The sequence below is a fragment of the Cavia porcellus genome, unplaced genomic scaffold, assembly GCF_034190915.1.
Source record: "Cavia porcellus strain 051 isolate PalLab524CR breed Dunkin Hartley unplaced genomic scaffold, mCavPor4.1 scaffold_16, whole genome shotgun sequence".
Classification (NCBI taxonomy): domain Eukaryota; kingdom Metazoa; phylum Chordata; class Mammalia; order Rodentia; family Caviidae; genus Cavia; species Cavia porcellus.
This window is the reverse complement of record NW_026947499.1, coordinates 39,290,222-39,317,634: the sequence shown is the minus strand read 5'-3', so window position 1 is coordinate 39,317,634 and position 27,413 is coordinate 39,290,222. Positions and strand designations below refer to the sequence as shown.

At 41.4% G+C, this 27,413-nt stretch overlaps 1 protein-coding gene across 5 annotated transcripts in view; it reads left to right on the top strand.

Annotated features, from left to right (window-relative positions):
• Positions 1-26,264, top strand: part of Usp7 (ubiquitin specific peptidase 7) — a 61,605-nt gene extending 35,341 nt beyond the window's left edge. For all 5 annotated transcript variants that reach the window (XM_063226488.1, XM_063226487.1, XM_003477746.5 and 2 more), the window contains 28 exons: positions 621-759; positions 1,601-1,689; positions 2,775-2,883; positions 5,196-5,326; positions 5,973-6,027; positions 6,954-7,034; positions 7,127-7,217; positions 10,440-10,522; positions 12,411-12,520; positions 13,664-13,820; positions 15,475-15,619; positions 15,939-16,069; positions 16,522-16,656; positions 17,190-17,291; positions 17,486-17,591; positions 18,148-18,240; positions 18,325-18,392; positions 18,858-18,958; positions 19,685-19,838; positions 20,626-20,693; positions 21,184-21,292; positions 21,383-21,460; positions 22,352-22,452; positions 23,621-23,720; positions 24,622-24,741; positions 24,891-24,962; positions 25,146-25,236; positions 25,662-26,264. In XM_063226488.1, the coding sequence (XP_063082558.1) occupies positions 621-759; positions 1,601-1,689; positions 2,775-2,883; positions 5,196-5,326; positions 5,973-6,027; positions 6,954-7,034; positions 7,127-7,217; positions 10,440-10,522; positions 12,411-12,520; positions 13,664-13,820; positions 15,475-15,619; positions 15,939-16,069; positions 16,522-16,656; positions 17,190-17,291; positions 17,486-17,591; positions 18,148-18,240; positions 18,325-18,392; positions 18,858-18,958; positions 19,685-19,838; positions 20,626-20,693; positions 21,184-21,292; positions 21,383-21,460; positions 22,352-22,452; positions 23,621-23,720; positions 24,622-24,741; positions 24,891-24,962; positions 25,146-25,236; positions 25,662-25,768 (2,926 nt within the window). In that variant the 3' untranslated portion in view covers positions 25,769-26,264. The remainder of the gene's footprint in view (positions 1-620; positions 760-1,600; positions 1,690-2,774; positions 2,884-5,195; positions 5,327-5,972; positions 6,028-6,953; positions 7,035-7,126; positions 7,218-10,439; positions 10,523-12,410; positions 12,521-13,663; positions 13,821-15,474; positions 15,620-15,938; positions 16,070-16,521; positions 16,657-17,189; positions 17,292-17,485; positions 17,592-18,147; positions 18,241-18,324; positions 18,393-18,857; positions 18,959-19,684; positions 19,839-20,625; positions 20,694-21,183; positions 21,293-21,382; positions 21,461-22,351; positions 22,453-23,620; positions 23,721-24,621; positions 24,742-24,890; positions 24,963-25,145; positions 25,237-25,661) is intronic.
• Positions 26,265-27,413: the final 1,149 nt, after the last annotated feature.

Genomic DNA, 27,413 nt, shown 5'->3' with positions numbered 1-27,413 from the left:
TGCCTCTCTACATCTTAGCTGTACATCTACTCTTTTTACTCCTATTCTCTCTTTTTTTTTTTTTTTTTGAGACAGGGTCTTGCCACGTAGTTTAGGCTAAATTTAAACTCACTATTTATCCTGGGTTGGCCTCAGATTTGAAGTGATCCTCCTATGTCAGCCTCCTAAGTGCTGGGATTACGGGTGTGTACTACCAGGCCCACCTATAGGTAGAATTTTAAAAATTGGCTTTTTCAGATGTTTTAGGAATTACAAAATAGATAAAAGCCATGAGTTGAATTGCTGCAGAGCCCCCTTAGGGTCACCCCCAATGCCTTTCTCTATTAAATGTGAATGTATCCCTCAAACCAAAACAGCAAGAAATTTTTGTGTACTGGTCCCTAGTGTGTTTAAGAATCTGTGAATGGCTAGCTGGGCATAGTGATGCAAGCCTGTAATCCCAGCACTGGGGAGGCTGAAGTAGGAGGATCATTGTGAGTTCAAGACCAGCGTGAGCTACAAAGTGCACTGAAGGCCAGCTCAAACTGCAAAGCCGAGACCCTGTCTCAAAAAAAAAAAAAAAAAAAAAAATAACATCCGTTAAGTACATCGGCTAAGGCTTAGATTTTGTTTCTGAACAGGTCATGGTCTTGTCATGCGCAAGCAGTGCTGAAAATCATCAATTACCGAGACGATGATAAGTCATTCAGTCGCCGCATCAGCCACTTGTTCTTCCACAAGGAAAACGACTGGGGCTTCTCCAACTTCATGGCCTGGAGTGTGAGTAGGAGCACATGTACTCTTAGTATTTTGAGCAGTGTTGGTCATTTTGCTAATTTTTTTATTCTTTAAATCTTTTCTATTCATTTTAGAATGAAATTTTTGCTTTGCAAAGATGGACACATCTGTGAAAATCTGTTTGGTTTCTTGGCTTAAAGTTTTTGGCACATCCATCTGGATTCCAGTGTCCACTTTTAATTACACATTGGGAAGTCTTTTCTCATAGGCTGAAATTTTTTAATACTTTACTCTGGGGCCCTGTCTGAATTAGGCTAGTACTGATTGGTGTCATATAACTTAATTTTCAGGGTAGTTCATTTTGGCTTCTTTTTACAGAGGTGGTGACCAGTGGAATGTTCTTTGAAATGTCACTGTCTCTCAATTACTCATTACTGCTCAACATGACTCTGTAGCCTGAGTTCTCTAGCACTTCCCTCCACTCTGCTTTAAAGAGAAGGTGTTTACCCTCCCATCCAGGCTGTGGTGTGAACCCTTTACCTCTGGCATGCTTTCTACAATTTTTGTTCAGAAACCATTTCTAAGTGGTTTTACTTTTTTTTTTTTTTTGGTTGGTACTGAATATCAAACTCTTAACCTTACGCTTGCCAGGCAGGCGCTTATGCTGCTGAGCTAAATCCCTGGCCTGTTCAGAGACCGTTGTTTGGAAAACAAGCCAGCACACTTTCAAACTAGAAGCAAAACTGGAGCTTTTAGAAAAGCAGTGTTTTAGTATAAACACAAGGGTGGTTATTGCTTTGGGATAAAAAGAGCATTTGTAAGGTCTTACGCAAGTTTGAGATGTATATATTTATTTTGTTTCTTTGGGGTTTTTTTTTTACAGGAAGTGACTGATCCTGAGAAAGGATTTATAGATGATGATAAAGTCACTTTTGAAGTCTTTGTACAGGCGGATGCTCCCCATGGAGTTGCGTAAGTTTTTGTTTAATTGGGTGCTGTTAAAGACCTTTTGTGTGGTACTGAGAAAAAGATTAGTGTATTTATAATTAAAGAGATACATGTGTTCATGTTTGTCCTTGAGCACACAGATTACAGGTGCTGGTGTAGTACATTCACTTAACAACTTCCTTGAGAATTCCATCATTTCATTCACTGACGAACACTGAGATTGTAGTTATGGGCAACTAGCTAACTATGGTTTTAGTCTTGAAGAACATGCTTTGTGGTCTGATAGAGGACCCACAGCAGAAGTGCTCTGCCTTTTCAAGAGGGCAGGGACATATAAACCTGGCTGTGGTAGAACAGGAGAAGAATAGGCCAGCACTGGCAACTCCAGAGGTAGGTGAGCCTGGGAGCTCTGTCCAGAGGGTCAGTCTCTAGAGCCCAGTGCTGACTGTCTAGTCCATCTCTGCCACGTGCAAGAGTGATAGGGAGGCAGGGGATCCCTCCGCTTACAAGTGGCACATATAGGAGGTAGATTGAGATGCAGTCCACAGGTCTCCTGTACGTACTAACCAGCTACCAAAATAGCAGAAGGGAAAAAGCTTTAGTTTAGAAGTCTGAATGAAAACTTGGTAAGTATACAACCTATGTTGTCTTATGGTTATAAGTTTATAGAACAGATGGATGTCAGCTATGTCTATATCTTCCTGGCTGTATATGTGCCTTCTATAATGTGTATATAATAAAACTGCTCTGTGAGGTGCATTTGATACATAAATATATAGGACTTTTATCAGTGTCTGTGAGTTCTGATCTTGATAAAATGACATCCTTGATGTAAACCATCAACAGAAATGTGATGGGATTGAGTTTGTGTCAGCCACAGAAGTGAATCAGTGGTCATTGAAGGGAGCAATATAACCAGAGCACAGGCCTCATTGTACTTATGCTGGGGGCCCAGTGATGAAGGTGTAGAGAATGTGTTCCTCTCCACCTCCTGTGGCAGAGGTGATAGCACACAACTGATGTTTTGGGCACAGTACTGATGCCAAGTCATACTTTCCCCCTACATGCTGCAGAGACAGTTTACCCTCAAGGTTAGTCTCTTCTTTCAGGTGGGACTCAAAGAAGCACACAGGCTACGTTGGTTTGAAGAATCAGGGAGCAACTTGTTACATGAATAGCCTGCTGCAAACTTTATTTTTCACGAATCAACTACGAAAGGTAAATAAATGTTATGTCCACCCACTGTTTTCTGTCAGGGATATAAAGGGTCATCAGAGTCTTGAGCAAAGAACCCTTCTCTCCTGTGCCACGGCACTGTCTGTATAGCAGCTCTGGCCAGGATGCTGGTTGTCTTTCCCAGTTGCTTGGATGCCTGCTGTTTTAAGTTAACTGGTGACCAAAAGATTACTACAGCCAATATAATTTCATTAACCTAATGTTAATTGTGTTAGAAGTAACAAAATATAAAAGCTGTCTTAAAAAAAGAAACAGCCATTAAAGTTTTTATTTATTTGAGGGTTTTTTGTTTGTTTGTTTTTGTTTTTTTTGAGTTGTTTTTTTTTTTTTTTTTCTTTTGGAGGCAGGATTTCACTGTGCAGATCAGGCCAGCCTTAAACTCACTTTGAAGGCCCAGGTTAAGGCTGGCCTCAAACTCACAGCACTCCTCCTGCCTCAGACTCTCAAGTGATGGGATTACAGGTGTGTGCAGTACGCATTTTTTTTTTTTTTTTTTTTTTTTTTTGTCTTTTTAAGACAGGGTCTCACTATGCAGTTCAGGCTGGCCTTGAGCTCCCTTTGTAGCCCAGGCTGGTCTTAAACTCACAGTGATCCTTGTGTCTCAGCCTCCGAGAGTGCTGGGATTATAGATGTGTGCCATCATACCCAGCTCTTAAAATTAGTACTAGTTTTTTTTTGGGGGGGGGGCGGGGTTACTGGGGATCAAACTCACTTTTTAGCCCAGGTTGGCTTCAAATTTTCAGTGATCCTCTTGCCTTAACCTCCCTACTGCTGGGATTACAGGTGTGGGCCACCACACCTGGCTGGTGGTTTTTTTTTTTTTTTTTTTTTTTTTTTTTTTTTTTTTTTGGTCTTTTTCCTTTTTATCGGTACCGGGATCTAACTCATGACTGCCTGCCTGCTTGCAAGGCAGGCGCTTATGCCGCTGAGCTAAATCTCCAGTCCCCAAGGTGTTTTGTTTTTTGAGATCCAGTCTTGCTTGGTAGTTCAGGCTGGCCTTGAACTCATTATATAGCTCAGGCTGGTATCAAACTTGGTGATGATCTGCCTGCCTCATCCTCCAGGTACTAGGATTACAAGTATGTGCCACCATGCCCAGCCATTAAAGTTTTTAATATTAAATTGGTAAATTGAAAGGTTACAGACAGCCGGGGATTTGGCTCAGCAGGATAAGCGCCTGTCTGACAAGGGTGAAGTCGTGAGTTTGATCCCTGGGGCCAAAAAGAAAAGTCACAGATAGTCCGATTTTTCACTTAAGATAAAGAACAGATAAGCAGAGGCATGGTGGCTAGCTGCCTGTTATGTGTGACTCACGTACGTGTGTCACACAAACACGTATGTGAGAGAAAAGCATGGGATAGGGGGACAGAGGTTCTAACTCAATTCAAGTTGACCCTACCTTGAACTCCTGGCAGTCCTCCCAAGTGCTAGGATTACAGATGTGTGCCATCACACTCAATGTGGCAAGTACATTAATAATCCCAGCACTGTGGGAGGCTGAAGCAGGAAGATTACAAATTCAAACCCAGCCTGGGCAATTTAGTGGCTTAGCAAGACCCTGTCACAAAACAGTGACTTGGGGACATAGTAGTACAAAGTACGGAGAGCTTGGATTTGATCCCTAGTAACAGAAACAACAAAGTCAGCAGCAGCAACATACTTGAATCTAATATAGGATAGTCATTTCTATTTCCAGAATTTTCTTTCATTGTGAAGCAATCCAGGCATGGGTGCCTTGTGTTGTAGGGGCATTTGCCTTTTGTATGTCTTGTACTTTTCTAAACATTAGCATAGCAGGACTACATGATACATGTAGTGGAATTGGGTGAAAATGGCATACCATTTAAATATCCCTCAAAACTCTGGATTATAAGTAATTATAAATTAAAAATATGTTTCAAGAAGTCTGAAGTAAGTGGATACTCACTAGGTTACAGTATAAGCCAGAGATAATATTTAAGTTTTTGTTGTTGCCTTCTGGTGTTCTCTAGATATCATTCTTTCTCATTCTCATTCTCTCTCTCTGATCTTTTTGAGACAGGGCTTCACATTCAGGCTGGCCTTGAGCTCACTTTGTAGCTCAGGCTGGTCTCCAACTCTTAGCTCCTCCTGCCTCAGCTTCCCAAGTGCTGGGATAGGCGTCTAGCACCACGCCCAGTCTAAATTGTCTCTTAAGATCCTGCTCTTCAAAATTTTTTGACCTATTCCAGAATAGTTAAAAGCTGTAGCAATTGCTTTATCTATTATGATCAGAAATCATACTTCTACATAAAATTATTTTTAAATTCTTTCAGGCTGTATACATGATGCCAACAGAGGGTGATGATTCATCTAAAAGTGTCCCTTTAGCATTACAAAGAGTGTTCTATGAATTACAGCACAGTGATAAACCTGTAGGAACAAAAAAGCTAACAAAGTCTTTTGGGTATGTATCAGAAGTCTGCCTTTTCATTCCTTTTTTGGGGGTAAATGAGTAGTGAATAGAAAAAGTACAAGTTAGGTGTTTAATTCAGGGACGCTTGGGCATATTGTTAGTGTTTTTATCATTGTGTTTTGTTTCCCATCTTTGGACATAAAAAAGCTTCGTTTTAGAATTCCAGTTGAATTCACCACTTAAAGTTTACCTTTTAGAACTTTGTTTCAGTTGTCGTTTAATTTGATTCCCAGTACCACAAAAAAATTCCTTTAACTTTTCAATAAAAGAAAGATACAACTTTCAAAATGTCAATACTTTTCTTGCAGACCCAGCCTCTGCCAATAGTATGTTTAGGACAATATAAGCAATTGTAAACATTTTGCTGTCCACTGATAAAATTCATTTTAACTTTGAAGTATAACTTCTAATGTGTTTTTCAGAAAAACTGAAGTGGTGAATAGTGGTTATTTATTCAGTTTTTGTGGGGGAAGGCATGGGGAAACCGGGGATTAAACGCGAGACCTTGCCCTTGCCAGGCAGGTTCTGTACTGCTGAGCTATATTCCCAGCCTTTCAGTTTAGGTTTTTAACCCTTGTGGCTTTTTGGGTTTATTCATTTGAAAATTTAAATTATATGTCCATTTTAATTTTGAAAGGTGGGAAACTTTAGATAGCTTCATGCAACATGATGTCCAAGAGCTGTGTCGAGTGGTAAGTTTCAGTAATCGTATAGTTCTTACATTGAATGTTTTGAAGCAGTGTCAGAAGTTGTTAACCAAGTGAAACCTCAGACCTGTTCAAATAAAACTCATCTTTGGTCAGGACCAACTTAGGCTAAAATAAAAGGACAGCATTTATCTAATTGTAAAGGGGGAAGATAATTACTGGATATGGTTAATTATTTGAAGGTAGTGTTAGAAAAGCTTAAATTTAAAAGTGATAGACATAGGCTTTTAACTTGTTAAATCGAATCAGTACATTCATGCGAGTATTAGCAAGGAGCCAAGCACATTGCCTTAGGTGGCTGTCTCAGTGGTTTGCAGAGTGGTGAAAAGTCACTGCTCTAGCACACACATCCTCACTGAGGTGGGCCTCCAGGTGCTGGTGTTTCGCCCACACCCTCATGGGGCACTAGCAGATTCTCATTCTTCTATTCTTGAGGGAAGATAAAGATACACACACATGAAATGGCTGGGCAAGGTGTGTTCTCTTTTTTGCAGCATTAGCTGGATTGAATCCAGTTCATTAAATATCTGTGGACAAACCAGTCAATCCTGTTGACAAGCTCAACCTCATTAATCTCTTGGTGTGGACCATTACGAGTTAAGTTTAGTGATTAATTTACATGCTTTTCCCCAGAGATAAAATGAACATAAAAAACATGCTTCTAAAGGCACCATGGATTACTAATTCATTCCAGAGGCTATTATATAATAGGTTAACCTCAACTATTACATGTAGACTTTTTAAAAAATCCAACGAAGAAGGAAGATTTTGTATGTTTTGGTAATTGCATGCCAAAGGTCATAATATATTTATAGTCTAGAATATCTTTGATCATTGAGATTTCCTGGTTAAGTATTATGTGTTATTTAAGTATAAAAAATCTTTTGTAAAGCCCAAGCTTTCTCTTTCAGTTGCTTGATAATGTGGAAAATAAGATGAAAGGCACATGTGTAGAAGGCACCATACCGAAGTTATTTCGAGGCAAAATGGTGGTATGTCATTACTAATTTTTAAAAATAGGTCTGAAAGATTTTAAACTGCAAGTTTGACTGTTAATACTGAAGCTGTCTTTTGCTTACTGCAGTCCTATATCCAGTGCAAAGAGGTAGACTATCGGTCTGACAGAAGAGAAGATTATTATGATATCCAGCTAAGTATAAAAGGAAAGAAAAATAGTAAGTTCTGTATAAATAACAGAATAAGCTTTTAATCATTTCTGTTTTGGTTTAATGTCTCATTTACATTAGTGACTTTTACTGATACATAACATAGGTGTAGGAAGTGGCTCAGATCTTAGTTGTGCAGCGCACTGGGTAAATGCCTGCTTGTAATCAGCCCAGATCTCAGAAGAAACGATCTGCCTGCACACCCATGACCTTGGCCCTAACACCCCTCTTAAGCAGAAACCGTCTTCTGGGCTTCTGACATACCAGGCCAATTTCACATGTTTTGTGGGGTTTGGGGTGGGAGGGGGGCAGTGGATACTGGGTATCGAACTCATGACCTTACCAGAAAAAGTGCTTGAGCCAGTGAGCTAAGTCCCTGGCCCTATGCCCGCCACCCCCAGGATCAAACTCACAGTGTTGAGCTTGCCAGGCAGGTGCTTATGCTGCTGAGCTAAATCCCGGCCCATGTTTTGTGTTTTTTAAAGGGAATCATATAGTATATTATAGTTCTTGTTTCAGATTTCTTTTGCTTTTGTAGATTATTTTGGTTGCTTTCAGCTTGAGGACCATTTCCTTGTCTTGTGTGCATATGCACACTGCATTGGTCTTAGCTGTCGGCAGGTTTGTTTTCTTGAAGACCAGCGATGTCTTTTAAAACTTGTAATTAGGGTATTTCCATCTGTAAAATGCCTGTTTTAAGTGTTATACCTATTTTTGTATTGGCCCTCTCAGTTCTTCATTCTTTTGAAGAAATCTTTAAAAGGGAAGGAAGTACATTATATTTGCCTCCTTTATACCTTGTGCTGTTTTTATTAATCAACAGTTCTTTCTGGCATTATTTTTCTTAATCTGTATAATGTGATGCACTGAGATTTTCCATTTTGAAGATGTGGAAAGATGATCCTTTCATCTTTTGAGTGTACTTTCCTGGGCATACACTTGACATTAACAGCTTTCCTTGAGCATGCTCATGATGTTCTCCTTATGCTGTTTGCTCCTCTGTGCGCAGTGTGTCCCCAGACACCCCATTGGTTTTAAGATTTACCTTATTACTAGTTTTAAGCTGTCTCTAATTTGCTTCATGTTCTTTTCTTTCTGTGTTCACTAAAGATCTTGGGTCTGTGGTTTGTAATTTCCATAGAATTTGAAACATTCCAGTTAACTGTATATTTTATGCCTCCAAGGTCTCTTGTTGCCCCTGATCTGCTCTAAATTGCAGTTTCCACTGCTTTGTCTTCAACTTCAGCAAACTTCTGCAGCAGCTTGTGTGCTGTTATTCTCATCTATGGCATTTTCATTTTTAAAGGTTGGATTGAATCTTTAAAAAATCTTCCTTGTATTTGATTAATACACTCTTGCTTTCTTTTTGTCTTTTTTGTTCCCTACTACTGTGGAATGAACCCTTGGTCTTTGCACTGAGCTGTCTCCCCACCTGTTTTTGAGTCAGTCTTGGCTTAATTTCCCAGGCTGATCTTGAGCTTGTGATCTTTCTGCCTCAGCTTCCCTGAGTTCTGGGAATATAAGTATGCACCACCACACCCAGCTCAAACACTCTTGCTTTTATTTACCTTCTTTAACATAAGGGGCATAGTTCATAATTTTCATAGTGTTTTCAACTATTGATGTTGCCATTTATAGAGTTTCTACATCTATTCATATGTTTTCTTTGCATGCTTTATAATCTTCCATTATATGGCAATCATTGTGATTTGTGTCTTTCAGGGTATTGGATCTCAGCCTTTGTTTCAGTGTACATAAAACTTAAAGATCATTTGATTGTCCCAGTTTGCTTTTGATTTTATTAGTTGGGAGCATAATAGGTTTTTTTTGTTCACAGTCTGTACTCAGATATTGTGAGTTTTCTGCTGATTAGCCCATTTTTAGGCGGCTTTCCCACCTTTGCTGGTGGGAGAATGTTGTCCCCAGCTTGTTACAAGCTGAGGACTGTTCTCCCTGATCTTCATCTTTCTGGTGACCCCTGCTCATGTCCACACACCCATTTGCTGATGAGTTATCTCTGCCTCTTATGGAGAGCCTTGTGCAAGTCTCCATGCTGTTTTCCAGTCTAGTGTTCCTACTCCTTGGCCCAGCACTTGCTGGATGCTGTGGCCGCCTCACATCCTGGTGTCTGCCCAAAAGGCTGTGTGGACACTAGACTCTGGACTCCTCTCTGCCACAGCCTGAGAGGTGAGCTGGCAGTCCTAGGCCCCTTGTCTCTTTCCCTTCTCTAGGGGAATCACTGTGGTCCAGAGTGTGACAGTTGCTGGTCCTGTCACAGTCTGGTTGTGTTATTCCATTAGGACCAGAGCAGAAGTTCTTTTTCTCTCCAGTGTGTTAACTGGTCTTCTCACTCTTTCAGTGCTGACATTTGTTTGACAGAACTTAAACACCCACGGTATCAGTTTGTGCTAACCTGTCATTGTGTCACTTGCGTCATTAGGTTTTCTGTTTGTCTCCATTCCACCTGGGAAGAAGTGTGTGTTCGGATATAACTTTCCCCAATGTTTTGTCAGCAGTAAGCCGTTCTGTTTTTCCTTCTCCTTCTCCATCTCCTTCTCCTCCTCTTTCCTTTCCTTTCCTTTTCCTTTTCCTTTTCCTCTTTCTTTTCTTTTTGACAGGGTCTTTTGCTGTGTAGTTTAACCTGGCCTTGAACTCATTTTGTAGCCCTGGCCAGTCTTGAATTTACAAAGATTCCCTTGCCTGTGCCTCCCAAGGGCTGGGATTACAGGCATGCTCCTGGCTATGGGTCTGTTTTTTTTTTTTTTTTTTTGAGGAGGGAACCAGGGTCTCACTTTTGTAGTTTAGGCTGGCCTTGAACTCACTTTGTAGCCCAGGATGGCCTTGAACTTGCAGCAATCCTCCTGAGCACTGGGATTATAGGCATGCACCTCTATACCTGGTGAGCCATTTATATTTTTGCCCTTCTGTTTTAGGCTCTTGGTTGCTCACACCTTTCATTCCATTCCTGCCTAATTGTAACTTTATAATAAGTGTTTCAGATAAAAGTAAAAATGAGGCCTTGACTCTTTTTCAGTGCTATCATTTTACTTTGGTTAAGAAGCCCATTGGTGTCCTGTGATTGGTGAAGGCAACAATGGCACATTCAGCTGTAGTCTTATTAGTTGTTTACAGCTGCAGTCATTCGCCAGCTTACATGACTTGGGCTGACTTATAATTTACGCTTCTATGATCACACATTGGTTGACCTGTTGTTGCTCTTTCTTTTTCAAGTATTTGAATCATTTGTGGATTATGTGGCAGTAGAACAACTAGATGGTGACAACAAGTACGATGCTGGGGAGCACGGCTTGCAGGTAACGTGGGTCCCCTTTTAGCCTCTCCTTTGTTTCTGGTTCTGTCACTCTGCTTGATAATTAAAAGAGTATTTGTACCCTTTTGTATGCTTCTGGTATTTGGAGTAAGGGAATCTCTGAATCAGTGGAAGTGGCGGGTGGGTGCAAGCAGATGGACTAAAGTGCAGGTTGGAGGAGGTCTTCTTGTTAATGTATTCTGTTCCTCTTGGGAGCTTTTCTTTAGGTTTTCTGATCACAAGTATAATTTCTAAGTTACTTAGACTCTTGTTTTTAGTTAATTGATTATGCTTCTTTTTAAACCTGTTGTTTTCTGGTGATTGAGACGTCTTCTCTACCAGGTTTAGAAATGAATTCCCTTGGATGTGGTCCCACAGGGTTCCAGGCATCTAAAAGACCAAACAGCACTCTGAGCAAGCCATGAGCCCATGGCCTAGTGGAGGGCAGGCTAATCTGTTGGATCTAGGTATTTAGGGTCTTATGTTGTAGCCTCATAACCTGAACTCATAGAAAACTTTTCAGACTGTCCTTTGCTTGCTGAGGCTGCCAATTTACTGTTCATGGATCCATTTTGTAATGGGCCACAGACCCACTACTCTCCATGAGATCAGAGCTCTCAGAACATGGAGTTGAAGATCAGAATTCTCTGTAGATACTAATTAGAACTTTGTCAGCTGAGTGTACTTAAGAAGCCTGTCAGTCAGCTTACCAGAATTGCTTTTCTCCTCCCTGAATATTTCAGGGTGCTAGTCTCAGTGAACAGTGAGGGGGAGGCAGAATGCTGTCAGCTTTCAGTGCCTTTCTATAGAGTGATTTTTGCTTTTGTCTTTCCATAGATAACTCAGTCTTAAGTACTCTCATGTATACTAAAATTGCCAAGTAGTTATACTTTGTCACAATCCTCAGTTCTATAGATTCTTGCTAGTCTTCAAAAACTTGGTATTGGACTAGGTGTGATGGCACTTGCCTATAATTCCAGCATGCAGGGAGGATCATCATGAGTTCAGGGCCAGCCTGAGCTAAGATATAGTGAGACCATATCTTAAAGAAAAACGAAACATGGTTTTCAAGCCAGAATAATAGTTCAGATTTGTGCTACAGCTATGCGTCATGGGTTAGATGGAGGCCTAATAATGATTGCAGGTGGCAAAGCCTCATTTTATTAAGGAATGAGAGCTGACCGAGGTAGAGAGGAAGAGGGCTAAGAGCTGTGGAGTTAAGGGTCTCTCTAGGATCCTGCCAGAATCTGGGGTATGCAGGGGCACCCAGGAGCACAGAGACTGGCAGACAATGGGTAGAAAGCTCTTAGTGACAAAACTGAAGAGTAAGCCCTGAGTATGTGCTGCACAATTTATGGGCTCTTTGTAGGCATGATGAGAGAATCCAGGGGATGGACACCATCCACTAGCATCTTGCCAGCACACAGCTGGGTTCTTTTGTGCTTGTTCTGATCAGGGGTTCTGTACACTAATAGTAAATAGTGGTAGTCATTTCCTTCTTTTCCATTTGATATTTTTTTCTGTGATTCTCCAAATTTTTTATAATGCTTGATGACTATGTACTATGGCAGCAGATGGCTTTTAGATTTTTACCTCTTTCCCCATTGCTGGACATCCCAGTCAGCCCATAAATGACAGAGGCCCAAAGCAGACCTCAACAGCAGTGTTGTAAAGGCATCCTAAATGGATATATAATGGCACTTGCCTGGGATCCCAGCAGTTAGGAGGCTGAGACTTGAGGGTAAGCATGAGTTCAAGGCTAGCCTGAACTGCATAGCAAGACCCTGTCTCATAAAATAAAAAACAAGGTCCAGCTGTGCTGAAAGTGTTATTTTTTATTGCTTAAGTAAATAGTAGAGCTGATCTGAACTTGGTTTCTTCTTTGTGTTCAGGAAGCAGAGAAAGGTGTGAAATTCCTAACATTGCCACCAGTGTTACACCTGCAACTCATGAGATTTATGTATGACCCTCAGACGGACCAAAATATCAAGATCAATGATAGGTAATCTGTAGTGGAACGTAAATGGGTTGAGGGTTAGACACAATGCCATGTTGTCTTTATAATAAGTTGAATTTGGACTAGGACATGGATGCTATCTAAGTGTGTTCTCCAGTGTTTCATAATCTCGGTGCTAAAGGAGATACATGCAAATTTAGGTGGTTTTCCAGATTCTTAAACAGGTTCAGAGTGCTGCTAAAAATTACTACCCATATGAGATTGATGATACATTCACTTTATCTAAATAGCTTGTTTGCACACCAGCTTTATGTGGGTTAGAGGTTGGCCAGTCACCCTCCAGGTTTGAAGGGAGCATATGACCAAATTGTAAAACTGTCCTCAAGTTCTTCACTCACCCACTCACATGCCTCGCTGCGGCGTGTTCAAGAAACCCTTCAGCCAGCTCTCACGAATGGGGCTGCTACACCAGTAAAATAACCTGTTGGTATGTTTTGTTACATCCTTATCTTGTTTCTGTTGTATTTATTGAAATTAGCCAATGTTTTAAAAACCAAGAAAGTTCACATAAGTGTTTAATTCTCTGGCACTATTGAGGAAATCAAAACCTTTAGCTACAAGGGTATCCATGCCTCAAGCCTTAGGAGCTGGTGCAGAGCATTGGAGCCCCTCAGCCGTCAGCACCTGTTCTGCTCACAACTCACGTCCCTCTCCTGCTGTCTTCCCTCACTGCCTTGTCACTCTGACAGTGAGTGTTGATCAGTGATCAATGGTTACGAAGCCAGTAATTTAGAAACAAGCGGAGTGTAGTGTTTCTGTGAAGTGAGGGTGATATAGTTTAACTCCTCCACCCTTGGGCTCATACACTGATGCCTTAGAAAGGTGCTTAGATGCTCTGGAAAGTTCTGTGTAAATTCATTACTGCATTAACTGCTGTGTCTTTGGATTCAAAATCCCATTAGGTGTATCAGTGTTTTACAGGCACTTTTCTCAAATCTACCCTCAAACTTTACATTGATAGGAACAAATTGATAAGTTGTAAACTGGGATTTTTTTAAAGAAGTTTGAAGGGACATCCAGGTCAATTCTTTTTCATTAAAAATAAGCCATTAAATTAATCTTTTAATAATTAAAACTACAGTATTTTGTAGATAATACTGAATTTACTTTTAAAATGTTTTTTAATAGGTTTGAGTTTCCAGAACAATTACCACTTGATGAGTTTTTGCAAAAAACAGATCCTAAGGACCCTGCAAATTATATTCTCCATGCAGTCCTGGTTCACAGTGGTGATAATCATGGTGGACATTACGTGGTTTATCTAAACCCTAAAGGGGATGGCAAAGTAAGTGGTTGGAGCTTGAGGGGGTGACACAACTCACTGATGCAGGTCTTTCAGGCCCTACCTTAAGAAATAATGAATTCCTTGTTGGCCATTGATTTATTTATGTGTTCTCACTGTGAGGTGCTATTTTCCTATCCCATTATTTGCTGATACTTTAAATAATGGATTCGAGATTGTCCTTTTAGTTAGTAGCGAACACTAGGCCTTAAGAATCCCTTTATATCTGATACGAGACAGTTCCTTTCTGACTCTGAACACTGACAGCTCCTCACAGCATGGGTCTGTGTTGGGAGGCTGTGATAATTGCAGTTAAGTTCTGTGCCTTGCCATCCTCTGTGGTTTCTTCTTGTCCTGTTCACTGCTCCAAATCCTCAGGGGCATAGTGTTTCAAGCCATTTGACAAAGATTTTAAATTCTGTACCACTAATATCTAGATTATATAAAGAACTTAAAAAGAAATTAGACTCCACCCAGATTCAGTCTAAAATAGGACATCTGAAATGTGAATACTTCTCAGATGAAGAAATAGAAATGGAAAATAAGCATATAAAAAGTGTTAAAACATTACTGAGAATTCCATCTTAACTCCAGAAAGAATGGTATCATTAAGAAGTTAACCAGTAACATGCTAGCAAGGCTGTGTGACAAAAGGACCCTTTCTCCGTTGTTGGTGAGAGTACATTGGTACTGCTAGTATGGAAATCAGTATGGAGACTCCTCAAAAAACTAAAACTAGAGGCTTCATTTGACCCAGCTATTTCCCCTCTAGGGATCTTCCCAAAAGAGTTAAAAGCATCATACCACAGTGATGTGTGCATACCTGTGTTTATAACAGCACAATTTATAGTAGCCAAGTCTTGAAAACAGCCCAGATAGCCATCAACAAGTAAATGGATGAAGAAAATGTGATATTTATATACAATGGAGTACTGTGCTATTAAGAAGGATAAACTTGAATCATTGTAGGTAAATAGATGTACCTTCAGTACATAATCTTAAGTGAAATAAATATCAAAAAGCAAAAGTTTAAATATTGCATTGTTTCTCATGTGAGAAACCTCTAGAGTGAACAAGGCACAAAACAGAGAATAGATATTGAAAAATAGGAAGAATTGGTTCACATGGAAAAAGGATACCAAGCATGGTGGCATGTGAGTATAATCCCAGCACTCAGAAGGCTGAGGCTAGAGGATCAATCACCTGTTACAAAGTGAAAAAAAGATTAGGAAGTTAGCATAATTCAGAGACCTTGAGTTTGATTTCCACTACCATCAAAAAACAAACAACCACCATTATTGAGTTTTTTTTTTTTTTTTTTTTTAGCAGTGAGTTTTATGAGCATAGCATAAATTTTAGCTTAACTAGTTGAATTAGGTGTGCTTAACATGACTGAATTCTGCAGAGTTAATGTCTGTGGATTAAACTTAGAGGGCTTTTCAGTAAATTATAAAAATTGCCACTGGACAAATACAACATTTCTCACAGGATACTGAGTGAAAGCAAAAGCATCAGTGGATTTTTTTGCAGGGGTTCAGTGCTTGAGGCAATGCCTGGCCTGCCTGGCATATCTTCACTCTGTGTATGTGAGGGCTGTAGTGCTGAGTGCTCGCCCTGGAATGTTGTCTCTGCTGATGTCTGGTTGCTTTCCTTCCAGTGGTGTAAATTTGATGATGATGTGGTTTCGAGATGTACAAAAGAAGAAGCCATCGAGCACAATTATGGGGGCCACGATGATGATCTGTCTGTGCGACACTGCACTAATGCTTATATGTTAGTATACATCAGGGAATCAAAGCTGAGTGAGTACAGTCCGTTTCTATTACATCCTTTATTGTGGTGAGCTTGTACAGTTGCCTCGTGAAACCCTCAACTGCCTTGGTATTCTTTCCTAATAAAATACAGTGGGCCAACCTTTGGTGCCTTCCCAAACACCCTTTCTCTCATTGTCCCTTTTTATCACCAGAGGTAAACTGAATTGGGCTTAAAGGTTTTGAAGTGGACTCATGGTATCAAGTAATTATTTCACTTTTAATAGATAAATGGCATCCTAAAGTCGACCTTTTAAGGAAGGGAAAGCAGAATGTGCATCAGAATGAAAGGGCTACATTTGTCCTGCAGGTGAAGTTCTACAAGCTGTCACAGATCACGATATTCCTCAGCAGCTGGTGGAACGATTACAGGAAGAGAAAAGGATTGAGGCTCAGAAGCGGAAGGAGAGGCAGGAAGCCCATCTGTATATGCAAGTACAGGTCAGCCTCTGTTTCCGTAGCCCTCGGGGACAGTGCAGCAGAGTGACTGCTGGATGGGAATTAACTCCACATGCTTATGTGCACTTACTTGGTTGCTATGCCAGCATAGTCAACAGTCCTGAGTGAGTCATTCCTGAGTCTGGGGAGCTCCTGAATGCTTAAAACATCAGGCCACAGTGGTTAGCTGGTGGGTGCTGAGCTGCATGTAGCATTCCAGGCCACAGACAGAGCACGGCTGATGTGTGTGTGTGTGTGTGTGTGTGTACAACAGCAGAACGCCTCAGAAAATGGGAGTGCAGGGAGAGGTCCTCTTCTCTAGAGACTCGGAGCCTCTGGTCACTTCAGAGTGCTCCTCACCTTGCCTAGGCTGAAGTGTTTGGCAGTCTGAATGTGTTCAGCAGAACTTGTTTTTTTTATGTCAGTTGTCAATTCTCTTCTGTGTGTGCCTTCAGATAGTGGCAGAAGATCAGTTTTGTGGCCACCAAGGAAATGACATGTATGATGAAGAAAAAGTGAAATACACTGTGTTCAAGGTTCTGAAGAACTCCTCCCTGGCAGAGTTTGTCCAGAGCCTCTCCCAGACCATGGTGAGTGCCAGCCCCTCACTGCCATCCCTTACTCTGCCCCGCCCCCCGCCCCATTCCACCTTCATTACAGACCAGCTGCCTGTGGGGATAGGAGTGTGTCCAGGTATTGCCTGAAAGTGAGATGGTGACCCAAGCACAGGTCCTGTCCAGGAACAAATATAAAAAGTATGAAGCTCTAGACTGTAGTACAGAGAAGCTTGCAGGATTTCAGAATGTATTTTTATGGGTGAATTCCCAGGGAGGGATTTTCATGTGAGCATCATTTCATCATTACCATTGTTGGTAAACAGGAGATAAGCCTTGGAATGCTAATGGTAGTGATCTTGAAGTGCAGAGAGTTATAGAGCTAAAGGATATAGCTTAGTGGGCACAAGTGCCTGTGGCAAGTGTGAGGTTGTGAGTTCATCCCTTGTAGCAAAAAAGAAGAGGAGGGGTTATACAGGGTTTTTTTTTTTTTAATTGCAAGAAGCATTACATTTTGATACAAAGTTGAAATATGTGCTTGTTTTAATTTATTTAAATTTTTTCCCTAGGGATTTCCACAAGATCAAATTCGATTATGGCCCATGCAAGCAAGGAGTAATGGAACAAAACGACCAGCAATGTTAGATAATGAAGCAGACGGCAATAAAACAGTAAATATTGTTGATCCTAGGTTATCTCATGTGGAGCTCTGCAGAAGGTTTTTGTCCTCTGCAGTTAGTGACCTTGTTTCTCTTATGGTCCAGTTTGGTAGAATTGGACATTTTCTGCAGTGATCAAGTATAGTTTTCACTCTGTCATCTAAGCCATTAAAACCTTCTAAAATCAGCATCTCTTTTGGAAATAGATGATTGAACTCAGTGATAATGAAAACCCTTGGACAATATTCCTGGAAACAGTTGACCCTGAGCTGGCTGCTAGTGGAGCTACATTACCCAAGTTTGATAAAGATCGTAAGTGCCCACGAAATGCCTGCACTTAAAGCAGGAGCGGTGGGCTCCTGGATTATTCTGAGCACACAAAAGTGAGCCTGCTTTCCTTGCGGATAGTGCTGTCCTTTCCATGTTGGAAGGGTTCCTGATGGAGTCACAGGCACTGACGTGGCTGTAGTGTGAGGTGGGGAGCAGGCAGCTTCAGTGTGGGGCGGCCTGTCTTTATTGTGGTCAACCCTCGACTGCCCTCATCAATTTGATCAGATCGGACAGGGCAGGGGTCAAGTAGAAAACACTGCAAGTTCTGTGGGACACATGGCCTGTTCGTCATTGTAGTACTGAGAGCACCACAGAAGAGCATGTCTCAGAATGGGTAGTTGTCTTCCAGCTTTATGCACAAGTTGGTCTTTGTGAAATCACGGGCTTTTATTGCTTTGAGGGTCCTTTCTGGAAAGATCCAAGGATGTTAATATGTTCTCATGCTCTCAGCTGTTGGTGGGGTTTTTTGTTGTTATTTTCTTAAAATAAGCCTTGTACACAGCATTAGTATCCTAACAGCCTGTTCATCAACTTGTAGATGATGTAATGTTATTTTTGAAGATGTATGATCCCAAAACCCGGAGCTTGAATTACTGTGGGCACATCTACACACCCATATCCTGTAAAATACGTAAGTCACTGTAGCACCCACCTTTTGAGTAGATGGGGTCAGTGTTGCAGCTATGGATTAACACTTGTTTTTGCTTTGTCCTAGGTGACTTGCTCCCAGTTATGTGTGACAGAGCAGGATTTATCCAAGATACTAGCCTTATCCTCTATGAGGTTTGACGGTTTACTTTTCTGTAATCGGTGTATTGTTAGTAGGTGGGGTGGTGGTTACTTTTGAAGGTATTGTTTGTTATTGCTTAAAATCCACAGTTAACTTGGGACCTCTTGGTCTTGAGAATTACATATGCTTAGATTTTTTTATCTTTACCTATTTAAGATGTGTGGTTTTTAGATATTACTAGTTGAGATGTTTTTCTCCAGTAACATTTTAACTTAACTAAAGATATAGGTGAGCAACTAAAGATATAGGTGAGCTGTACACGATGACACATGTGTAGTCTCAGCTACTCCAAAAGCTGAGGGAGGGGAAGCACTTAAACTTAGGAATTAAGGAGCAGTTTGGGCAACAGAGTGAGAAAAAAAAAAAATTGTAGAGGAAATACAGCACATGGAAGAATATGGATATATTAAATATTAGACAAGCTTTGCAACGTAACCATCTAATCTCTTAAATTGTAGGAAGTTAAACCGAATTTAACAGAGAGAATTCAGGACTATGATGTGTCTCTTGATAAAGCCCTTGATGAACTGATGGATGGTGACATTATCGTATTTCAGAAGTACGTATTTTCTGATGTTCCCTTGTACCATGCTAAAATAGCAGAAGTCTTTTGGTCAGTCCTATAGACAATTGTAGGTAGACCCTGAGGCATGATTTATTGAAAGTAATCTGAGTATGTTGATAGCAACTGGTCTTTCTGGGTTTTGAAATTAGCGGCCATGAGCATTTCCATCACTGAAACCTGTTTTTTTTTTTTTTTTTTTTTTTTGGGTCTTTTTCATTTTTATCGGTACCAGGGATCGAACTCACGACCGCCTGCTTGCAAGGCAGGTGCTTATGCTGCTGAGCTAAACCCCCAGCTCCCACTTAAACCTTTTATTTCCTAAAATGTCTGCAGTGAAGTTGATAGCTGTTAATTTTCAGAGTAGGAAAATACTTGTACATTGAATTTTTCTTAAGAGTGTACACGCTCAGGTAATTCATTCAAACCTGCCAGCAGATAAACCTACACATTTGTGGTCTTAAAGATGCTTATGTCCAAAAATCACCTTGATTGCGAGCTCCTGGCTGGCAATAGGGTCTGCCGTCCACCACGCTCACAGGCTGAGAGCACTGTGTCCTGAACCTCCTGCTATGTCTTGCTTGCAAAGGAAACAGAAATGGATGCCCAGCGCCCCCTAGAGCTAGACCTTAATATATATTACATTAAGAGAAAGCATGCTGATGTCACCGTTAGCAGTTAGTGCCTATTGTACCCTATTCAGTCTGTGCTCTGTTCCTTTAGGGATGACCCAGAAAATGATAATAGTGAGTTACCCACTGCAAAAGAGTATTTCAGAGACCTCTACCACCGCGTCGACGTAATCTTCTGTGATAAAACAATCCCCAATGACCCTGGATTTGTGGTTACACTATCAAACAGAATGAATTACTTTCAGGTATTTAATAAATGTGCCTTCCTCTTTCAGATTCCACCAAAAAGATGATTTCTTTTTAAATGTCAAAGAGGCTGCCTGATGACTTCGGTTCAGGAGGGTCAGAATCTCTTGTGTGATTGGCATGGACTCTGGCACTGCCTAGGACCTGAGCTGTGCTTACCTTGTCTGCCCATTCCCATCTACCACCACCATCTACCTAGGATTCTGTCCCATGAGATCTTGACTTTTTTTTTGGGTCTTTTTGAGACAGAGTCTCGCTGTGCAATTTAGGCTGGCCTTGAGCTCACTTTGTAGCCCAGGCTGGTCTAAAACTTGCAGCGATCCTCCTGCCTCAACCTGTGAAGTGCTGGGATTACAGGTGTGAGCCACCAGGCCCGGCAAAATCTTGGACATAACTTTAAGAAATAACCTTTGCTTCAGTTACAACATCTCAAGTGTTTACCGTTAAAAGTAATCATCAGAGAATGAAATTATCACTGAAAGTAAAAACTGTAGAATATTTTCCACTATACTTTGTGCACTTATATTGAACTGTCATCCCATAATATACCCACAATTAAAAATAGCAAAAACCCTTTTAGAAGTTATCCTTATCAGATACCTCTCCCATGGTAGTGTATTAGGGAATTTAGCATATTCTTGTTAAGTGCTGTGTTTCTAGGGAATTTTATATTCAGGCTGCTCATAGAACATTTTTTAAGAACTTAGCCAAGTAATTACTCAACATTTATGTCAATTTTTTTAACCTGAGCCTTCCTTCTCTTTCTTGATCCGTTCCCACCTCTAGGTTGCAAAGACTGTTGCACAGAGGCTCAACACTGACCCCATGTTGCTCCAGTTCTTCAAGTCTCAAGGGTGAGCTGTGCTCACAGATGCTCAGTGATCGGTCTTTAGTGCATGTTTTCCGTAGTTCACCAAAGCATCTTGAAACTAATTTTAGTAAATAGTTAGCCATTTCACCTGACATGCCATTTCTTGCATAGTTTGAGATACAGATTTGTCACCACCACGCGTCCTGCCATGTTATGCAGAGACATTAAAGTAATTATTAGCCTCATCTGCAGTCAGACTCCCCTTCTTTATACCCACCCTCAGCCTGTGTGTCCAGTGGGCTCATCTGTCACATGGCCAGGATTCTGCTTGCAGTGTCAGTGTGCAGAGAACATTCGCGTGTTTTGGCAAAGAGAGACTCAGGTCAGAGAATCAGGAATATTAAGTGGAACCCTGAGACAGGCCCAGATTTCATGTCTAGATATGAGCGCTGTGCTTTGCTTTTATGCTTACTCAGGAAATGTTTTGTAGGCCAATGAAAAGTCATTTATTTATGTGCTGTTTTCTTGTGTAGTTATAGGGATGGTCCAGGTAATCCTCTTAGACATAATTATGAAGGTACTTTAAGAGATCTTCTACAATTCTTCAAGCCTAGACAACCTAAGAAACTTTACTATCAGCAGGTATGAGTACAAATTCATATAACTGGGAAATAGAAGTCTTGGGTTTTTGTGGAAGCATATCTCAACATGGGTGTCTCTGTTTCTTAATAGCTTAAGATGAAAATCACAGACTTTGAGAACAGGCGAAGTTTTAAGTGTATATGGTTAAACAGCCAATTTAGGGAAGAGGTAAGTTTTTCTTATTGCTATGAACTTTTATAAGAGCTTTCCTACTGTTTTGTCTTCAGACCTTAACTAAGACACACAAAAAATGCACTCCCTCTCAGCTAACATGGAGCAGAGGTCCCTGGTTCAGCTCCCTGCTGCCACAGCCTTGGAGAAAAAGCGATGTTGAGCTCCCCTGCCCTCCACAGTACCCCGCCCTGGCTTCTTTCTTAATGATTGGAAAAGCCTGGAGTATACACATTACTCCTTGGCTAAGCATAGTGTCTTCTTTAAACTGCTTCTGTTTTGTTCCCACCTGGCCAGACTCACCCACCCAGGAATATGCAGGCATTGATAGCTGTGGTCCCCACATTCCCACATTGCGACACAGGCCCATTTCAGTACCATACGCTTGGTCTAAGCAAAGGCATGCCCCGGCCACACTTCTTGGGGTTTTTCTAAAAAGTCTGCCTGCCAGGGCGCCAGGCTGCTCAACATTGTATATAGCTCTGCCATTATGGAGAAAAAATTTGAGACTGGAAAACTCTGACTTGTATAGAATTGATCAAACTGAAACTATCACATCAACCTGGATCTTACTTCTCCTCAACTGGCTTCCTTTCATGCTACACTGAGAATCTGGAGAGTTCTCAGATACCTTTCAAAGGATCATTTCCCAGGGCTTTTTGTATCAAGGTGTTATTTTCTAAATTCCCATGAATCTTGGCATAATCTGAGATTTGGGCAGATGTCTTATAGTGAGAAAATTCACAAAATGTTGGACTTCGGGTGGGAAGGTATATGAACATGGTATCATGCAGTCGGAGATCTCGAACAACTATTGTAGCATTTTCTTCTGCATGTTTGTGACAGCAGAACTCTAGGTTTTCTTTAAAGCATTGGTATCATCCTTAGGAAATAACACTATATCCAGATAAGCACGGCTGTGTCCGGGACCTGTTGGAAGAATGTAAAAAGGCCGTGGAGCTTGGTGAAAAAGCATCAGGAAAACTTAGGTAAGGGTTTCTTGAGACTGATGAAGAGGGTAAGAGGCAGCTTTTTAAATTCCACAGTACAGTAATGGAAATTAACTGAGCTAGAACCCATCTACATTATTGCTAAATTCTACTGAAGCTAAGGTTTTGGAGAGGTGTGAAAGTATTTCATAATTAACCACTTAGCAGTCCAATTATGGAAGTACAGTATGACTAAAAGTTGCATTTTCTTGTTAATTTTTATTATATTTTAAGATAATGTAACAGGAAATATAAAAACAATTTTATCAAAATGATTCAGTACAAGAATCAGCTGGTTGAAATAACACCTGCCCAAGTGACACAGGATGAACTATTAAGTGGTTGAGCCATTTTTCCCTCCTTGTGTTCTGATATTACTTAAGTATAGTAAAAAGGTGAGATTCAGGCTTTAAAAAGCCATGCCAACCTAGGATATATTCAAAATGAGTAACAAACTAAACTGGAAGAGGTAACTCTTCCTTATATTTAAGATACAATCTCACATTTGTAGCTCAGAATTGCTGGCTAGCCAGGGATTTAGCTCAGTGGCATAAGCGTCTGCCTTGCAAAATGCACAGTCCTGAGTTCAATTCCCGGTAACCCTCAACACCCCCCCCCAAAAAAAAAAAAAAAAAAAAAGGAATTGCTGGCTAACATTCACAATTTAAACAATACACAAACAAGAAGGAAGCCCAGGATTTGGCAGTCAGTGTTTATTTCCAGGAGTTGGACTCTTTTCTTCTTTGCCTTATGGATAGCTTGAGGGATAAATAACCTTGGTGGTGTTTTGTTCTCAGAATGTTTTCTTTGTGGCTTTAATAAGTGAATGAGACTACAGTACTATCTAAAAGAGTACATATAGTGTCCAAGAGCAAAGCACATTGTCCTCCCCACCTTGGATTCCCGGTGGGAGAAAGTGACAGGGTTGTAGGAGACTGTTTAACTTGCATGTCTAGCTTACCTGTGGCCACTTCCGCAAACTCCACCTGAGTACAGATTGATTCCTTTAATCTCAGGCTCTCAGCAAACCTGTGCTCTGTCCAATCCTTGCTTCTGACAGTCCCAATCCTATTATTTACCAAAAAAAGGCAGCATTGCAGATAGTTATATTTGTGTTACCAGTGAGCTATGTTTTACTTTGTACATGAATATATATCCCTCCCCCCAGGCTGCTAGAAATTGTAAGCTACAAAATTATTGGTGTGCATCAAGAAGATGAATTATTAGAATGTTTATCTCCTGCAACAAGTCGAACGTTTCGAATAGAGGTAACTGTCCCTTTGTTGGCATCAGGGTAATTTGAACTCTTGGGATGGGCCATCCTCTCTGCTGCATGAGTAAGGCTCACAGCAAGCTGACAGGAGGCTTTAGTTTGATTCACATACCTGTAGTTAAGTGCTCTCTGGGATTAAAAGTTTTATTCTAATTCTCCACTGTCTGATCCTCTACTAGTTCTCAGCCTTATCCCTCTGCATTTCACTAGTCTGGGGTAGAAAGCATACAGGATCTGTATTTGTCTTTTGGGAGAGATAGTATGGTATTTGTTGTTTTTTGTTTTTTGAAGTAAGGTCTTGATGTGTACTTCAGGCTGGCCTTAAACATGGAGTGATTCTTCTCCCTCAGCCTCCCAAGTGCTGGCATTATAAGCAAGCGCCACTGTACCTACTAGGATCTTTCTTTATATATGGGTATCAGGCACACATGTAGGCAGAACATGTAGGTCACTTTTGAATTTAGAGCTATGACATTTTGATAGGGGTTTCCATCCGTGACTTTGCTGGCCTCATTGGCTTTGGGTCTGTAGCAAGGCAGCACGTCCCATCATGGACACATGATGGAAGGAAGCTGGAGGAATCCCGGTTGCCTTACAACTAGGATTGAAAATGAGGATGCACCAGAATCCTGTAGTCACCTTCCCAGAACACCCACAATCATCTAAGACCTTCTAGTGGGTTCCACCTCTTACTGGTTTACCACTGCTCTGTAAAAATAACATGATGCTGGAGACCAAGATTTTCATACAAGCACATTCTCAGGACATCCCAAAAACAAATTGCGGCACGATGTAACTTCCTTGTTGAAGTAGCATGTGAGAATTTAAGCACAGTACACAGCTCTCTGTCTGTAGTAACTGCACTTTAACAATTTGTATTTAAAATGTGTTTCCAGGAAATACCTTTGGACCAGGTAGACATAGATAAGGAAAATGAGATGCTAATCACAGTGGCGCATTTCCACAAAGAGGTGTTTGGGACGTTTGGAATTCCATTTTTGCTGAGGATACACCAGGTAACAGTATTGGAGTAGATGGGGGTGTCTGTGGCATGAGAACCTGAAGCTTTTGATTGTTGGTCTGGGCTCCTAGTTTGGCCGCAGTGTGGGAACAGTGGGAGTGGTCCTGTGAGCGGCCCCATGAGCATGTATACTTTGCCTTCTAGGGTGAACATTTCAGAGAAGTGATGAAGCGTATTCAGAGCCTACTGGACATCCAGGAAAAGGAGTTTGAAAAGGTGTGCGCTTCTGAGGGCCAGTATGCTCAAACCCAGTCTAGTAAAATAGCCTAACCATTTGTTTTGGTTGTGTGTGTGTGTGTGTGTGTGTGTGTGTGCGCGCGCGCGCGCGCGCGCGCGCCAGACATGTGAATTTTGCCAATATACAGAAATAATGGAGGAGTTTTGATTTTTGTCTTGTAGTTTAAATTCGCAATTGTAATGATGGGCCGCCACCAGTACATTAATGAAGATGAGTATGAAGTAAATTTGAAAGACTTTGAGCCGCAGCCTGGTAAGATATCTGCACTGGCAGGGTTTCCTTTAAGACTTGTGTGTAGGTGCACAGCAGCATGCAGTGAACTAGTGGGGGCTGGGGGGGCAGTCCTGAGCTCACGAGCATACCTGGGCCATGTGTGGTGCAGGAGCAGTACCTGCAACTTCCATTTCAGGATGGAAGTCCTTGGTACATGTGCGCTCAGCATAGCTAAGGGTCAGGTCCAGATGCGCTGAGCTGCAAGTTCTAGTTAAAGCTGACTCTTAGTGCCACCATCACGCACCCAGGGGAGTCGGCATGGTGGATGTCCTGGCTTCCTTGAGTTCATACCTCCAGACCATGGGGCCAAACAGCCAATTTGAATTTGGAGGTCCTTGTTGGTTACTGAGCCCCCAGGGGTCCTGGGTTCACTCTGGGTCTCACTTCTTTTTTCTCCCCACCAGGCAACATGTCTCATCCTCGGCCTTGGCTAGGGCTTGACCACTTCAACAAAGCCCCAAAGAGGAGTCGCTACACATACCTTGAAAAGGCTATTAAAATCCATAACTGACTTCTTCCTGGTGTGTTCAAGGCGTGGGACAGCGTGTGGGTGTGTGCCCCTTTTTAACAGCCGTAGAACTTTGGTACACGTGCACTCTAGCCGAAGTCTCCAGCAAGAGGATTTGCTGCTGATGTTAATTTTATTTTGTTGAGGCTGTTCAGTTTGGCTTCTCTGTATCTATTGACTGCCCTTTTTGAGCAAAATGAAGGTGTTTTTATAAAGCTTGGATGCCAATGAGAGTTATTTTATGGTAACCATGATGCAAGGCGACTGTCAGCGCATGGGAGAAGAGGTTCCCAGACATGTGTCCCAACACAAGGTGGCTGTGTGGGTGGCTTGGGGCCCTGCTGCCTGCCTGGGTCCTGGCTGCCCGCCTGCCAACAGCCCATCTGATGTGCAGGCTCGTCTGACTTACTTCCTTCAGTTATCCTTCCAATGACCTTTTGTGCATCTGTAAAGGCAAACAGAGAAACTCACAACCTAATAAATAGCGCTCTTTCCTTCATTGTGTGCATTGTTGGCCCTTCCTCGGGTTCCTTCTTCAGCTGCCTGGGTCCTTTTAGTAAGACCGACTCCTTCGGTCAGCCTCTGCTGTCCTGCAGCCCATTTGCAGAGTGGGTGCACTGAGTACGTCCCGACAGACATTTTTGGGTCTTTTTATTAAATTGAAAACATTGTTAAATACAACTAAGGTTTACTCTGCTGCCTCTCAAGCAAATTTGATGCTCTCAATAGTTGATATGAGCAGGTGAAAGGATTATAAATAATTCTGAGGCAATGGAGCAAACTGAAGGACAAAGAAGAGCCTTTTAGCAAGAAGGCATGCTCACTTAGTGGTAGGAAGCTGTTGACTTTGTAAAAAAAAAAAAAAAAAAAAGTAAAATAAAGAGGAAAAATGAAATGTATATTTAATGAACGAACATGTACAATTTGCCACCAGGAGGAGGTCACTTTTTGTTGGGTGAGTCTGCAAGTTGGATACTCACTGTGTGGCTTATTTCCGCCTCAACCTCGTTCCTTTTTATTTTGGAGCTAATGCCAGCTGCGTGTCTAGTTTTGAGTACAGTAAAATAGGATCAGCAGATCAGACTTTTCCTCCTTTTCCAATTTTTTTGTTTCTGTAGCAGCGGTGTACAACTCTTCCTGTATATTGCCTTTTTGCTGGAAAATGTTGTATGTTGAATAAAATTTTCTATAAAAATTATAATTCAGTGAGTGACATGGAAGTTCAGGAAGACTTCTGCTCTGCCTGGATACAGGCTTGGGAAGCACTTTCACATTTGCCAAGGTTTTAAGGTGGTATGTTTTTCCCCTCTTATTCCAAGGTGGCAGAGGGTGGGTGGGGGGTGACTTGCCTTTTCACTGTAGTCACTTTTGGGCTTAAAAAATTAATAAAAAGTGTTCCCAGGCAGGACCAATGTATGGCTGCAATGACAGAACACTATGCAGGATTTTGTAAGATGGTCTAGGTGAGGCTGCTTTTCTTGAGTGCCTGGGACCCTGGTGTGACTCTTCTCTGGCTCACATCTGTGTCCCTGTGTCCAGGGCTCAGTTTTCTGGTCTCTGGGCCAGTCTGTACCTTGGAGCAGCTTCTGTCCTCAGTTTCCACTGTGAAGTGTGTGCCTTCTGCTCCAAGCTCCCTTCTGATGAGTGG